This window comes from Ptychodera flava, chromosome 8 (assembly GCF_041260155.1).
Source record: "Ptychodera flava strain L36383 chromosome 8, AS_Pfla_20210202, whole genome shotgun sequence".
NCBI classification, from domain to species: Eukaryota; Metazoa; Hemichordata; class Enteropneusta; family Ptychoderidae; genus Ptychodera; species Ptychodera flava.
Window position 1 is genome coordinate 28,606,007 of NC_091935.1, and position 12,776 is coordinate 28,618,782.

General features: G+C 36.0%; 1 protein-coding gene across 2 annotated transcripts in view; it reads right to left on the reverse strand.

Annotated features, from left to right (window-relative positions):
- Positions 1-878: 878 nt before the first annotated feature.
- LOC139138960 (RWD domain-containing protein 3-like) overlaps positions 879-12,776 on the reverse strand; it is an 80,874-nt gene continuing 68,976 nt past the window's right edge. The window contains exons 4-6 of one of the 2 annotated variants that reach the window (XR_011553697.1): positions 8,591-8,706; positions 3,623-3,873; positions 879-3,487 (exon numbers count right to left, since the gene is read on the reverse strand). Coding sequence is in view for 1 of the 2 variants with exons in the window: in XM_070707604.1 (XP_070563705.1) it covers positions 3,756-3,873; positions 8,591-8,706 (234 nt within the window). In the remaining variant the exon portion in view is untranslated. Of the gene's footprint in view, positions 3,874-8,590; positions 8,707-12,776 lie in introns of both variants that reach the window. The other variant, XM_070707604.1, reaches the window with a different exon arrangement.

The following is a 12,776-nucleotide window of genomic DNA, read 5'->3' on the forward strand; positions in this document are numbered from 1 at the left end:
CAGGAAGAAATGAGATATGCCAATATCTACAATCTGAAGATGTAACTCCCTATAAGGTCAAGGACTACATTTATAGAGCAGACTTTTTTTTTACCAAAACAATAAAATGCCAAAACTTCCTGCAAAAATGCAACTTGTGAAAAGAATAAGAGGCTTTTCATCCTTTTGAAACCAGTATTTCTGCCTATGGGCGATCTTACTGATCAGTGGGTATCTACTCCCAAGCAGACATGTCAGGTAAAAGTGCTCAAATGCACCGTTTTTTTTCTTGGACAAGTATATTTATCAACAATACTAGGGATATACTCCTACGCTTAAAGGATCTCACACGTCGGAAATGTCTCATTCTATTTCAGGAATCTTAAGCCAGCCTGAGAAAGCCGCGTACAAGATTTACGGAGAAGCCGAACAGAAATAGAGATGAATCACCAACGGTGTGAATATCACACAATATTCATAACATTGTTTTTTTAAAGAAATTTTGACCTTATCAAGTTGCAAGATCCTCTCTGTTGCCCTTGGCAATATTAGACCCTTTGAGTACTGTAAATTTTCCCACCAAAAATTAGTGCAACATTTTACCAATTTTTATGAATTTTTCTGTAATTCTTTTTATAATTTTGGACCAAATGGACAGCACTTTATACACTTTATAAAGTTTCAATCAAAATTTTTGAAAAAATCTGAAAAAAATTGTTTGGACTTGAAACAATGATTGTCTGGGTTATATTTTATAAAAGGTAACAAAAATTGACTTTAGCCTTCAAAGGGTTAATCAACAGAGTATCTGACACACATTGTTATGATAGCTACAAACTACTGTTGAGTCATTTTCAGTTGCAGAGCGTGGCCAATCTGAGCTTCACCAGGTTAAGTTTCCTTTCAGTAGAAAACTGTGTTCCAGAGCGCCCTTTGCTACTCACAACTAGTGATATCATCTCTGGAGTATTGAGGAATTGTTATACAGTGTGCTGCAATTTTCTCACATCTACCTGCTTCAAGCAACTGTTTTGATCAGTTCATTCTAATTTCCTGTCTGTACTTTAAAAAGACATCACTGACAAAACATGGACTTCTAAATAGTTGATTGCCATTGAATTTCAGAAAATTACACAAAAATGTTTGCAGAAGTGGCTAAAACATTTTTTTGTTGCATCAAAGTATGTTCAAAACAATTGATCCAGGGAAACTCAACAACTTTACTGATTTTCTGACCTGAAACTTTTTTGGGTCACTTTTAAATGCCCTTACAATTCTGCTAATCATCATAAAAATTAGGTTAGACCCAGATAAATAGCAAATGGTCTTTGACACCATGAAATAGTTAGAAATACTGAAGCAAGACTAAGAAATACAGAATGCAAGGGGGACTGTGTGAAGATTTGTGGACATACACCTTTTGATGATGACAAAGAGTGTTGTTCTATTCGGGGTCTCTATCTATCTACTCCTAGCTATTCCTAACACTGATGATTCCTTAAGTTGCGAGTGACTGATATGAAATATGTCTGGGTCCACTAATGTTCATTCTTGCTGACGCAATGTAGCTGGCATCGCAGCTCCAATATTTCAATAAATGTAAATTAAGTCAAATATTCCAGTTTTGATTAAATGATCACTTTGTTGTGGGAGTTGAAGATAACAGCTGAACTGATTGAAATAAAAGTCACATTAACCCTTTGACCGCTGCAATTTTTCCCATCAAAATTTTAATGCAATATTTTACCAATTTTAGTTAAAAGTTTTTTCATAATTTTGGTCCAAATAGATATCACATTTCATCAGCTACACTTTTTTATCAAAATTTTGGCAAAAATCAGAAAAAAATTGACTGCAGCATATTTTATAAAGGTGACAAAAATAGACTTTGGCGCTCAAAGGGCAATGCTGTGGTTATTTTGCATCCAATGTACAGTTATTCTGAAGATTAAGATGCCATAAGAGATGTCAGTAGTCTGTTGAAGTACTGTGGCGTTTCATTCTCCATACTTTCAATGACATAACTTCCAGTGAGTAACAGATATCAAATCATTTGTAGCATATTCAAATTAAAACAATTTCAAAATCAACAACATTCTGTTGGCTGAAAACTAAGCACTTTCCATTCACTATGACATACAAACTTTTCTAATCTGAAACAAAAACACCAACGATGAAAAAGTCCAAAGATGGTATCTTTGTCCTCATTTGTTTCTCTGTGTTACTCTCACGGTGGAATGGAGTTACAAAAATATTCTAGCACTCACCTGATATTATTCTGTCCGTTGAAACTGATGTATTTGTTCTTTACAACACTTCACTCTGATAGAACGGGTCACAAACTGAAACATTCTGGTGATTTCAGCCTTAGTTCTGCCTCTCTCTGGAATAAACCTCCTCTAGAGTTCATCTTTGCCATTGACTGCCAGCTTTTAAATCCAAACTGAAAACTTGTCTTTTTAAGTTGGCTTCAAGTCTACAATTTTCTCTACTTTTTTCTATTACATTCATTTGGTTACTTGGTTACAACTTCGGTTCTGGCGCACTTTTGTTTGGTTAAGTTTGTGATTTTCAGAACTTATCATCTGTCTTGACTTTCCTTCACCAAGCCAAGTGATTACTACCCAGCATGTTAGATTACTTTTCCATCGGTAGATTAGATGTTATGTAAATAAATCACTAAAATTATTTCACTATTGAGGAGCACAAGTTGCCTTTTGATGAAAACACAAACCTACTGAATCACACACCATCATAGCAGTTCCAGGGGTCAAAGGTCATATGGTTCAAATTGGTTCACCTGTCTTTAAAAATCATGGACCAAAATAAATTGAGCATTTATAAACATTTTATTAAATTTCATATAAATACTTGAAAATATGAAATTATCTCCACAAATTCAAGACTCAAAATAAATAAAGAGGAATTGTCAAACTATATCATCCTGTGTTTAACTGTGCGAATAAAGAAATATATTCAACTGAATGAAAACAGATGATGAATCACTGAAAGGTTGTCCTATGTTTAATGATTCATAAAACCATCTTGATGTTATGCTAGTGAAGCATAAATCATGTCAATTATCATCTTACATTTTTACACAGTATAGATTTCAACGATACAAGAGCGATGCTCAATAAAATGAGTTCAGATTTTATCAAGTTGATAGCAGGTATCAGTTCATTAGTATTATTTCCTGTGAGGGAATGTTTTTGTAAATCAGTCAGAATGTTTTTGATTGTTCTGTTGGCTGATATCACTTTTCCAATGCTACCTCTCACATCTGTCCATGACATTTCTTTCAGTAGTCGTGTTTGTTTTTTTTCAAGGTGGCATGTCTGAAGTTTTTTGTCTGCACGATTCGGGCCGGCTTTTCTCCAGCGCTTGTCCTTCACGGTCTGGTCTACTCGGGGACTCAGCACAGCAGCTATGTACACACTCTTTGTTGACATCAAAAGCACAGAGACAGCATGACAGCCAACACTACAGGGCAGCACTGGACCACACACTGTAGCACAGAAAAAACCACAAATGACAACACAGAAACTTCAGCCAGCTAGTAACATGGAGATTCCATCATCATGCAACCCTATATCCAATGGGGTAACCAAATATGATACACAGCTATTGCCGTCATACTCACACATATAGCTGTCTTGAGAAGGTCAGGTGATAGCATTGTACTCTTGCTTGTGGAATGTCGTTCAATTGTTTTAATGTTCCTCAGGAGAAATGTGAACTTAATACTGGCTGGCTGCCTTTTTCCTTTTATGGTTTCAACTATGGTTCATTTTGGCAACATAATCCCGGTAGTGATCCATCAGGCCTAAGTCTTTGAATTCATCTTCCAGCTCAACTCCAGACTCCAGCTTGCGAATCTCAAAAGACTGGCACCTAGTAGATGGGACAAGGAAAGAGAATACCAAACTATCAAAGTGTATACGTGCAAAGTTAAAGTTCACAGCATTTTTTTGTTTCAAACAAAGAGAGAAAAAGGAGATAAAATCTGGAGATCAACAGGTTTCTCCATGTGTGTACATTGGTGCTGTTCTGAACACTGTGACATGTATATTGGAAACTCTGAAGGCATTTACTCAGTATCTTTCTGTACAAGATTTTCCAAGTTGAGCTTTCTTTGATGAGCTCTCTTCTCTAGCTTTGAATGTGTGCCTGTGGAAAGAGACAATATGTTTCTGTCTACTTCATAGGATAACATCGGCAATATTCACTAACATGATTCAGAAGATTAAAAATATAAACATATTTCCTTTGATTGGTTTCCTTGTATGAGTTTCTTAAGAAATTTCACCGTGGATATTAAAAGGCACTTATTGCAGGTGGTCTAGCCTGACATTGGACTGATGATGTATTTAACACTGGGCTCTGAAACATTTGATGGCATTACGTAGAAAAGTCAAGCAACATGACCCTGCAACTCTGTGTGGTGTGAAACATTCCTGCAAATGTTTACAGGTGGTTGCATGGATAAACAATAAACCAGACTGCATCTAGCTTTGGATGGACTAAAGTATACACTGGAAGATTTCATACAGCTCTAAAATGTGAACAGTTGCCTGTATCTACGCAATGAGCCTTGAGATATGCTACACTAGTACTTGGAATTGAAAAAGTACATCCAAACACCTCACTATATAGTTCATAACTCTATCCTACATTCTATGCAAGACTTTAAGATCTGTGGCTCAAGGCGAGGCTGGCCATTCCTCAAGCAACGGATCTTCTAGTCTAAGTTTATGCTATTCAAGGCAACTTTTATAAGACACAATCCTTCCATGGCTAAGAACTAGCCGTCGGACATCTCATGCAAAAACAAAATGGTCAACGTCCTTTGTAAGGCAGACTACATCTCAGAGACAGTTTCTGTATTCTAAAGTTAGTTCTCTTGTAATCAACAGTGTGACTCATTGATACCTGCCCCTAAAACATCATGTTTTAACCTTCTTTCATTTTAAATGGAAGTTTAAGTTTTCCCTGAACACTGACAGCCAAAATCTTGTGACTACATGTACCCTACAAAGCTCTCAATGACCACACTCCCATGGTCCAAATTCAAGATCTGCTGAAGCCCTTCAAACCTGATCATATACCAGGTTCTCTAAATCTAAATATCAAATGTGTGTATCTCAGTACAGACTGAAAACATGTGGATGACGGGCTGACTTTGGAATTCTTTTAACTGTTTGACATTTGACAAGCATCCACTGTGAACAGCTTGCAAGCGTAAATTATATTACCGACGTACTTTATAGTAAACCATCGAAAATGAAATTCTTTTGCGTTCTGGTTTTATAATGATTGTTGTAATTTTTATAGACATGGATAACAATAGTCTGTCAGTAGACAATAAGTTCAATTATTCATTAACAAATCCATTCCAAACCACACTGTTTACAATTCTTCATCCTGTTGTACTACACTTATACACAAAACTTTACAGTCTAATCCTGATCAACAGTTTTTGAGAAAACATGTTCACTGACAAGGCACACTGAAATAAGCAGACAGACAGAGAGAAAAAGACAGACAGTGGTACAATATTGGCTCTGTTTTAAACACGTCTTGAGGCAATTATGTGACATACTAGCACTGGCATCAAGGACTACCTGCCATGAATGTCCTTGCATCTTCTTAGATACAATTTGCATGGTAAATACCGGTGTGTAAATTGCTGATGCGTGAGCTCCTGTCTTGTACCCGCTGGCTACTGTGGATGATCAAATCTTGACTCTGCTGCATCATCATTAACTGACGATGGTGCAGCTGTACTTTTGCCATACTGATGGACAATTTTCAACACAAATTTCAGATCAGTATAGTCATTTAACAGACCAAATTGGTCTCAGAAATTCTAAAGAACCATGAAAACCCGTCCATATTATTTACCAGCTCAGTCTGACTGACAAGAAAATGATGGCTGCACAATAAGTAATTTTGTGAGAAAAATTCAACTCAACATGAAATCAAAAGTCGTGGTGAATACAAATTCTGTAATTATCAGTAAACTGCATTGCTTTTCTATCTGGAAAGGCTCTTTAAAAGTGAACAACTTTCCTAGGTATATTATTTCTTAATTTACCAGGTACCAATTTGAAACGCAGACCAGCACATCAGTGTATTTCTAAGTACATGCATATAATTGCATCACCAAGTATAGACTGCAGTGTTTTCTGTCAAGGCCGATACTCCAGTAAATTTTTCTAGAGCTCATTCCCCAGTCATGTTACCAGGGCTTCCCTATGGTACATCAATGCAATCCTATCACGGCACAACAGAAATGGTACCAGGGTTGGGCAGATCGTCCATGTAGCCGACACGAACACTAATTGTCTGTTATACCAGCTACCAAAAACTATGAAAAATAGTAAAGAATGAGCTACAAAATCACTGTCAGTTTTAAGTTGCTTGTAGAATAAGTCTGTGCCTTTGTATAAAATACTATAAAAATAGTAGAAAGTGAGCAACTAGCTGAAAGTTAGTCGAGGAGACCTTAACTGCATATCATTTGCATCTCATTGTTGGCTACATGGACTGTGTGCCCAGGGTTGCCAAACCATTTACCTATCTTCCCAAACCCTCAATTAGTGCAAGATACGGGGGTAGATTAGTATTAATTTAAGCAAATTATATTAATGAGCATTGTTTCGGTATTGAAATTTTATGGTAATGATTATTTATCAATGTGGAATATTCATCTGCCCCGAATTGTGCATTATATACAAACCCTAGCAAAAACACTGAATTAATAAGAATTTCAAAGAACTTGACAGTAGGGAGTAAAACAGATGAATGGAAGTGGCTTTGCCTTCCAAGGATAGTTCTATTGCTCCAGTCCACAAAAACAGGCAAGTCGAAAGCTCATTAACCTCTGTCATTAGAGTTCTTACCAACTCCTAGTATAGGTATCTGGCTACAAATATCACTGCTGTTGGCTACCTAATGAAGAGAACATTACCGCTGTGATTTTTGGTAAAGTTACTGCATATTTTTTAATAAATTTCATAAACTTTGACTTTGAAAGAGATCTCGATATCAAGTTGATATAACCAGTATTATTTTGAATGGTGAGATTCATGTTGGCTGTAAGTAAAGTGGCACTGACAGTGACAACATCAATGAGTCAATGGAAAACCTCTATCACCAAATTTCAAAATCACTCCTCGCACAGGTCGATGATTAAACAATTTCATATCCATATGCGTGATAATTTATGTTAGTGAGCAATTAGTGGATAATGGAGGAGTGAACACTGAGAGAGGATGTGTCCAAATATGTGTTTCAGATATTACAACAGATTATTTTTTTACCTATCCAAAATTCAGTGAAGTTGTATTGCTAAAAAGGAGTTTGTTCACATCTTTGAATACCTGCCTGCACACAAACTGTGTACAGGCTGAGTGAAGGATACACTTGTGCAAATTACAGCACAGAGATGTCTTTGTGTACAAAATCATGACTTGAAAATCATGTAAAAGACATTGAGCAAAAGAGAATGAAAGTTAGTATAACATGGGATGCAATGGAATATCAAATCACAAAATTTCATTTGAAATTCATGAGTTACAGACAGACGTAAGTTGTCACTCAGAGGATCAGAAAAAGGGCAAGACCGCTTATGGAGGGCCTTTCTGTAGAGGGTGGGTGTGGCATTACTTTCGATGTAGGTGGTTGTGCTGAGTGGTGTAGGTACAGATAACAACACTGATAAAATTCAATATCACAAAGCTCTTTGAAATCATAGAACATGCATTTAATTTTTGAAACTATTCCTTGGGACGTAGATATAAATCAGTCAAAACAGAGTCACATTGTCAGCAATTTTTTGAATTAGGCCATACGGAATCAGATATGCTGACCATTACACAAAGTTTTTGTACCAAATCGGAGCAATTACATGTGGCCACTGACCACATAAGAAATGTGGCTGTTCTGTTGCGGGCCTTGAAAGAGTAAAATGTTACGAGACTGCCGCAAGGTGACCACTATAAAGTGGTGACCGCTCTGCAAGGGTGATCATGCACTATGACAGGTTTGACTGTATCACCAGTTCTGTGTGTCTGTATCAGGGCAATTAATACATAACACCCCCTGAGGGGAATTTACCCTCAGGAAATGATCATCAGCAGAAATTGAGGGTACCATGAGGTGACACATTGGATATCACAACATAGCATGACAAGAGATAAAAGTTTTTTAATCTCTGAAATTGCTGCATGTTACAGCTATCAACCAATATTATACCTGTGCATAGCAAGTGGTAGCACATTAGCTGTAATCTCTTGTCCACATTTCTCCTAAAAAAGATAAAGTATATATAAACCAGTGTTTCTAGAAAGAAATTGAAGGCAAGGATTCTATATGAAAAGATATGCTGCTGTGAACTCAAAGTGGAGCGACATTTATATGTAACAGATGACACTTCTGAAATTCTTTAGTCAATGCAGCAGTCTCTGTAAATTTGGTGTTCAGCATGTCAGTCCTGTAAATTTGGTGTGCAGCATGTCAAATTTTCTTGCATCAAAAAATGGACTTTCGGCCAAGAAAAATATAAAGTTTGTTTGTAGAGGGTACACTAACTCTGAGAGAGTCTCACCTTGTCACATGACTGGGCAGTGGTTCTTCACACAGCACAGACAGCATTTTCTCTTTGCAGCTTCTACCGTGAGAGTCTACATCAACTTTTTGTGTCCGCTGACGACGTACATATTCCTGAAACCAACAGAAATGAAAACAGTTTAGAGGAAATGCAGTTACATGTACCAGTCAGTGATTTTCACTTGTGGGACGCCACTAAAACTGTGCAGTGCTAATGCAGCTGATGTTCCATTGGTGAAATGGCTTACTCACTTCTTTTACCATTTTTGGATATACATGTATGCAAATTTGTGGCAACTGCATAGTGCAATGGCATAAGGCAATGCCATGTAATCACAACCACACATACGTCAAATTACGCCTTTAATTAACATCTTTTGGGATTGTATCTTTAGGTTCCCTACCATAGTATGGTGTGGATCCTTGTTTTTAATTGGAGGTGACTACAGACTTGAGTTTTAGCAGGCTGGGTAGGAAGGCTGAAATTAACCTAGAAACTGCTTACATAACTCCTATGATAATTTTCACAGAAGTTTTGTCATGTATAGTACTTTGAACCAAGAATGAACTGATTTCAAACATGATACACATATCAGGTGTACTTTCAACTGATGGTTACAGAAAGACTCCCTTGATTGACAACCCTTGAAGTTTATGTATGGTTTCATACAGATGGATAATTATGTATGTATACATTGCTGTAACACATTGATCTGACAAGAAACAGCTATGTAAATGTACTTTGTATGAAATAATTGTCATACAGCGGATGGAGCAGTGGATGATTGTATCAAAGCGAATTCTGACACCGAGTGCTGGTGAATGCAGAATTACCACTGTGCATCTAGCTTGCAGATTTCCAGACTTGAAAAATTTTTAAATTCTTTCCTGGTGTATAATTTATTGATCTGACAAGAGTCAGCACAGTATTTAGGAAAGAATTCTCATACAATGAATGCAACACTATGATTGTACCCAAGCATTTTCTGATACCATGTGGTGTTCAGTGTTGGTGTCAACATTCATTTCCAAACTTAGAGACCTTAATTGACTTTCCACTGCCTTGTTTAATAAATTGTGGAAATTTACTCCCTCCATAGAGTTGACACAGAGAATCGCAGCCACTTCCAATGCCACTACTGTTAAATTTGATGTTATTTTCTCATTCAATGCTATCAGCAACATTTTTGTTTCCAATTTCATCATCCAAGATCTACCGATTCAGGTGGCCAATGAGGTCTGTTCGTCAACACAATCTCCATTACAGAAAGCATTTCCAATATTGTTGCTCAATAACTTAGTTTCAAAGATACAGGTAGAATGCATACAATTGAAAAAATAGCTACTGTCTTCCTTTACAAATTTCAGCATATATACACTGCTACAATCTATTGTTTCATCCCCTGTACATTCAACTTACGTGCCTCAGGGAGATGTATTCAGACTCTTACATTGTTCCAATACTTTCTGGTCTACCACTTGTTGGGGATCATTTTGAAGCTCGGAGACAGAAAATTGTCATCATCTTCATTTTCTTGAAAATCAAGAATTTTATTTTTCCCCATAGAGATAACACTGGGATGGTGGCCATTTTGAATTTCAAATATTGATAAATTTTAGGTCATTTGTTCCGGTAGTACCAAACTGTTCAGTGATCCCTGATTTTTATTTTCCATTTGGAAAGAAAATGGTTGGAATTTTCATTGAGGGAGGTTTGAGCAAAAAATTATTCTTTCACTTTTGAGGCGCATACTATCTAAATTTGAAAACAAACAATTAAAGTTACAAGCTTCAGATCTTATACACTTGTCTTGCTTTTGGCTGTAAACAAGGCTTGAGTAGACATCCTACAGCTTTCAGACGGCTCATTACCTTTCAGATGAACATAAATATCGTTTTAATAATTGGACATAAAAATAACCAACACTGTCAGAAATCAGAGTTTCTATTCCTGAAGATGTCACGATTTCAATTAACTGTTGACCTATATGTCCAATTGACAATATATAAATATATATCTATTTTCTTTCAGCTACAGTTCAAACAATTACATTTGAAGGCAATACAACTTCAAATCCTTTTAATTGTTACTATATATGTCAAAGATACTGTGGTTGACACAATATTGAATGGTAATTGTCATCGCTTAGGGACTGCTGGTGTGCGTCAGAGTTTGTAAAAGCTCTTTTCTGTCACTGCTATTTTTGCTATTCTAGGAAAAGGATTTCTTTTTTTTTCTTCAGTTTGCAGCCATTTCTACAGGCAGTGGCAGTTCTAGTGCATCGTATTTCAGGTTCTATTCTGAGACTAAACATCTAAATTTGTTTCTATATAAATACATCTATTTCTGAAGTATTAGCTTTTCATAGTCCCAATAACATGTTTACCGATTACACTGTTTGAACTTCAATTATTGTGCGTTTTTTTAATAAAATTAATACTTTGATAAACAAGAATACATCAATGATTGGCTGTAATGAATAAACATCTCTGAAACATTTTCACTGACAGCACCTACCTCAGTCTTTATTGTTGATTTGAAAACCATGTGACTGGCATTTATTTATTCACTTATCACAGCTGCCAGAATTATTTGTAGTGGTACTATAAACTTTGTGTATTTTTCATATTTGATCTTTTAAAACTACAGCAAACAATATCATTAGCTTGATAGAAATTTCATGACAATACTGTTGGGTCATATAGAAAAACTGTTTCTGAGAAGTCAGAATTAATTCCAGGAAAAAATAACTTCTCACAGAAACTTTGTTTGAAACACCTTGTTGCAATGGTGATAGTGATCATAGCATGGCTCTCCTTACAACCTCAGGGACGTAACAACTGTTACTACAGTCCACTGCTGAGCGTAAGCTGCAAGGAGTCCAGCATTGTTTGGATCTGTTCAGAACCAATACAGATTAGGATTAAATACACAACGGAGATTCATGCTGTGGTTTACACAATCATTTGATTGATAGCAACTTTCAATATATGAGCGATCATTTCTCGTCTAACTTTTCATACAAAATCGACTAAAATCAGGTGTAAAGTGGTCAGATTTCATAAGTAAGCACCGTATTCAAGGGTTGATGTATTTATTATGATGACAACATTGGTTTTGTAACATTTTTTATCAAAACGCACTCAAAATACTAGATTTTCTGGAACTCTATCCGCATATATTGAATAACAAGGGTCACTGCCATATCTTGCTCCTTTTTATATCCCACCCGCCCCTTTAAAAACACCAATTATGCTAGTTTATTACCTCCTCACACTCTTTACAAATGCAGATATTGATCACTTTTATTAAATTGTAATGGTGACTTCATAAAGATCTTTGAGAGTCTGCTAATGACAAGCAATGACAAAAACAAGTTAACTGCTGGCAATTCATTTCAGTAACAATTACAGACCGTTGCTAGACAGATGTAATTCAATGTGTGGTATTTGTTGACTGTCAACAAATCATAATGCTAATTTCCTATATAACCTCTGTGTACAATCAGCTGTAAAATAATGAAATGTAAACCTCATACTGTGTGAATTTTAAATCATGTTTAAGAATGCCGGCCATAATCCTCATCAGACAGCGTTTCCACTATTATCAATACCTTAAATTCCAAAATAGAATTCATAAAATTGATAAAATGGCTCAGCTGTACATATACTGCGACAGACTCTTATTTTTTCTTAGCCCTCGATTAAACATCTTTGAAAAGCAACAATTACGGTTATGAGCTTCAGATGATATCATGTCCACTTGTTTTTATTTCAGTTGTAAACACAACTTGTTGAGTAGGTGTCCTACAACATTCAGACAGCTCATCTCCTTTCAGTGAAAAGATGAAAGCAAATATCGTGTATAACATGAAACAAAAATAACCAACCACTGTCACAAATCACTGATTCTGTTCCAGAAGATGTCACGATTTCAATTAAAATGACACTAAATAGCAAGAAATAACAGGCTGTTGACCTATATGTCCAATTGACACTATATAAATATATATCTATTTTCTTTCAGCTACAGTTCAAACAATTATATTTGAAGGCAATTCAACTTCAAATCCTTTTAATTGTTACTATATATGTCAAAGATACTGTGGTTGGCACAATATTGAATGGTAATTGTCATCGCTTAGGGACTGCTGGTGTGCGTCAGAGTTTGTAAAAGCTCTTTT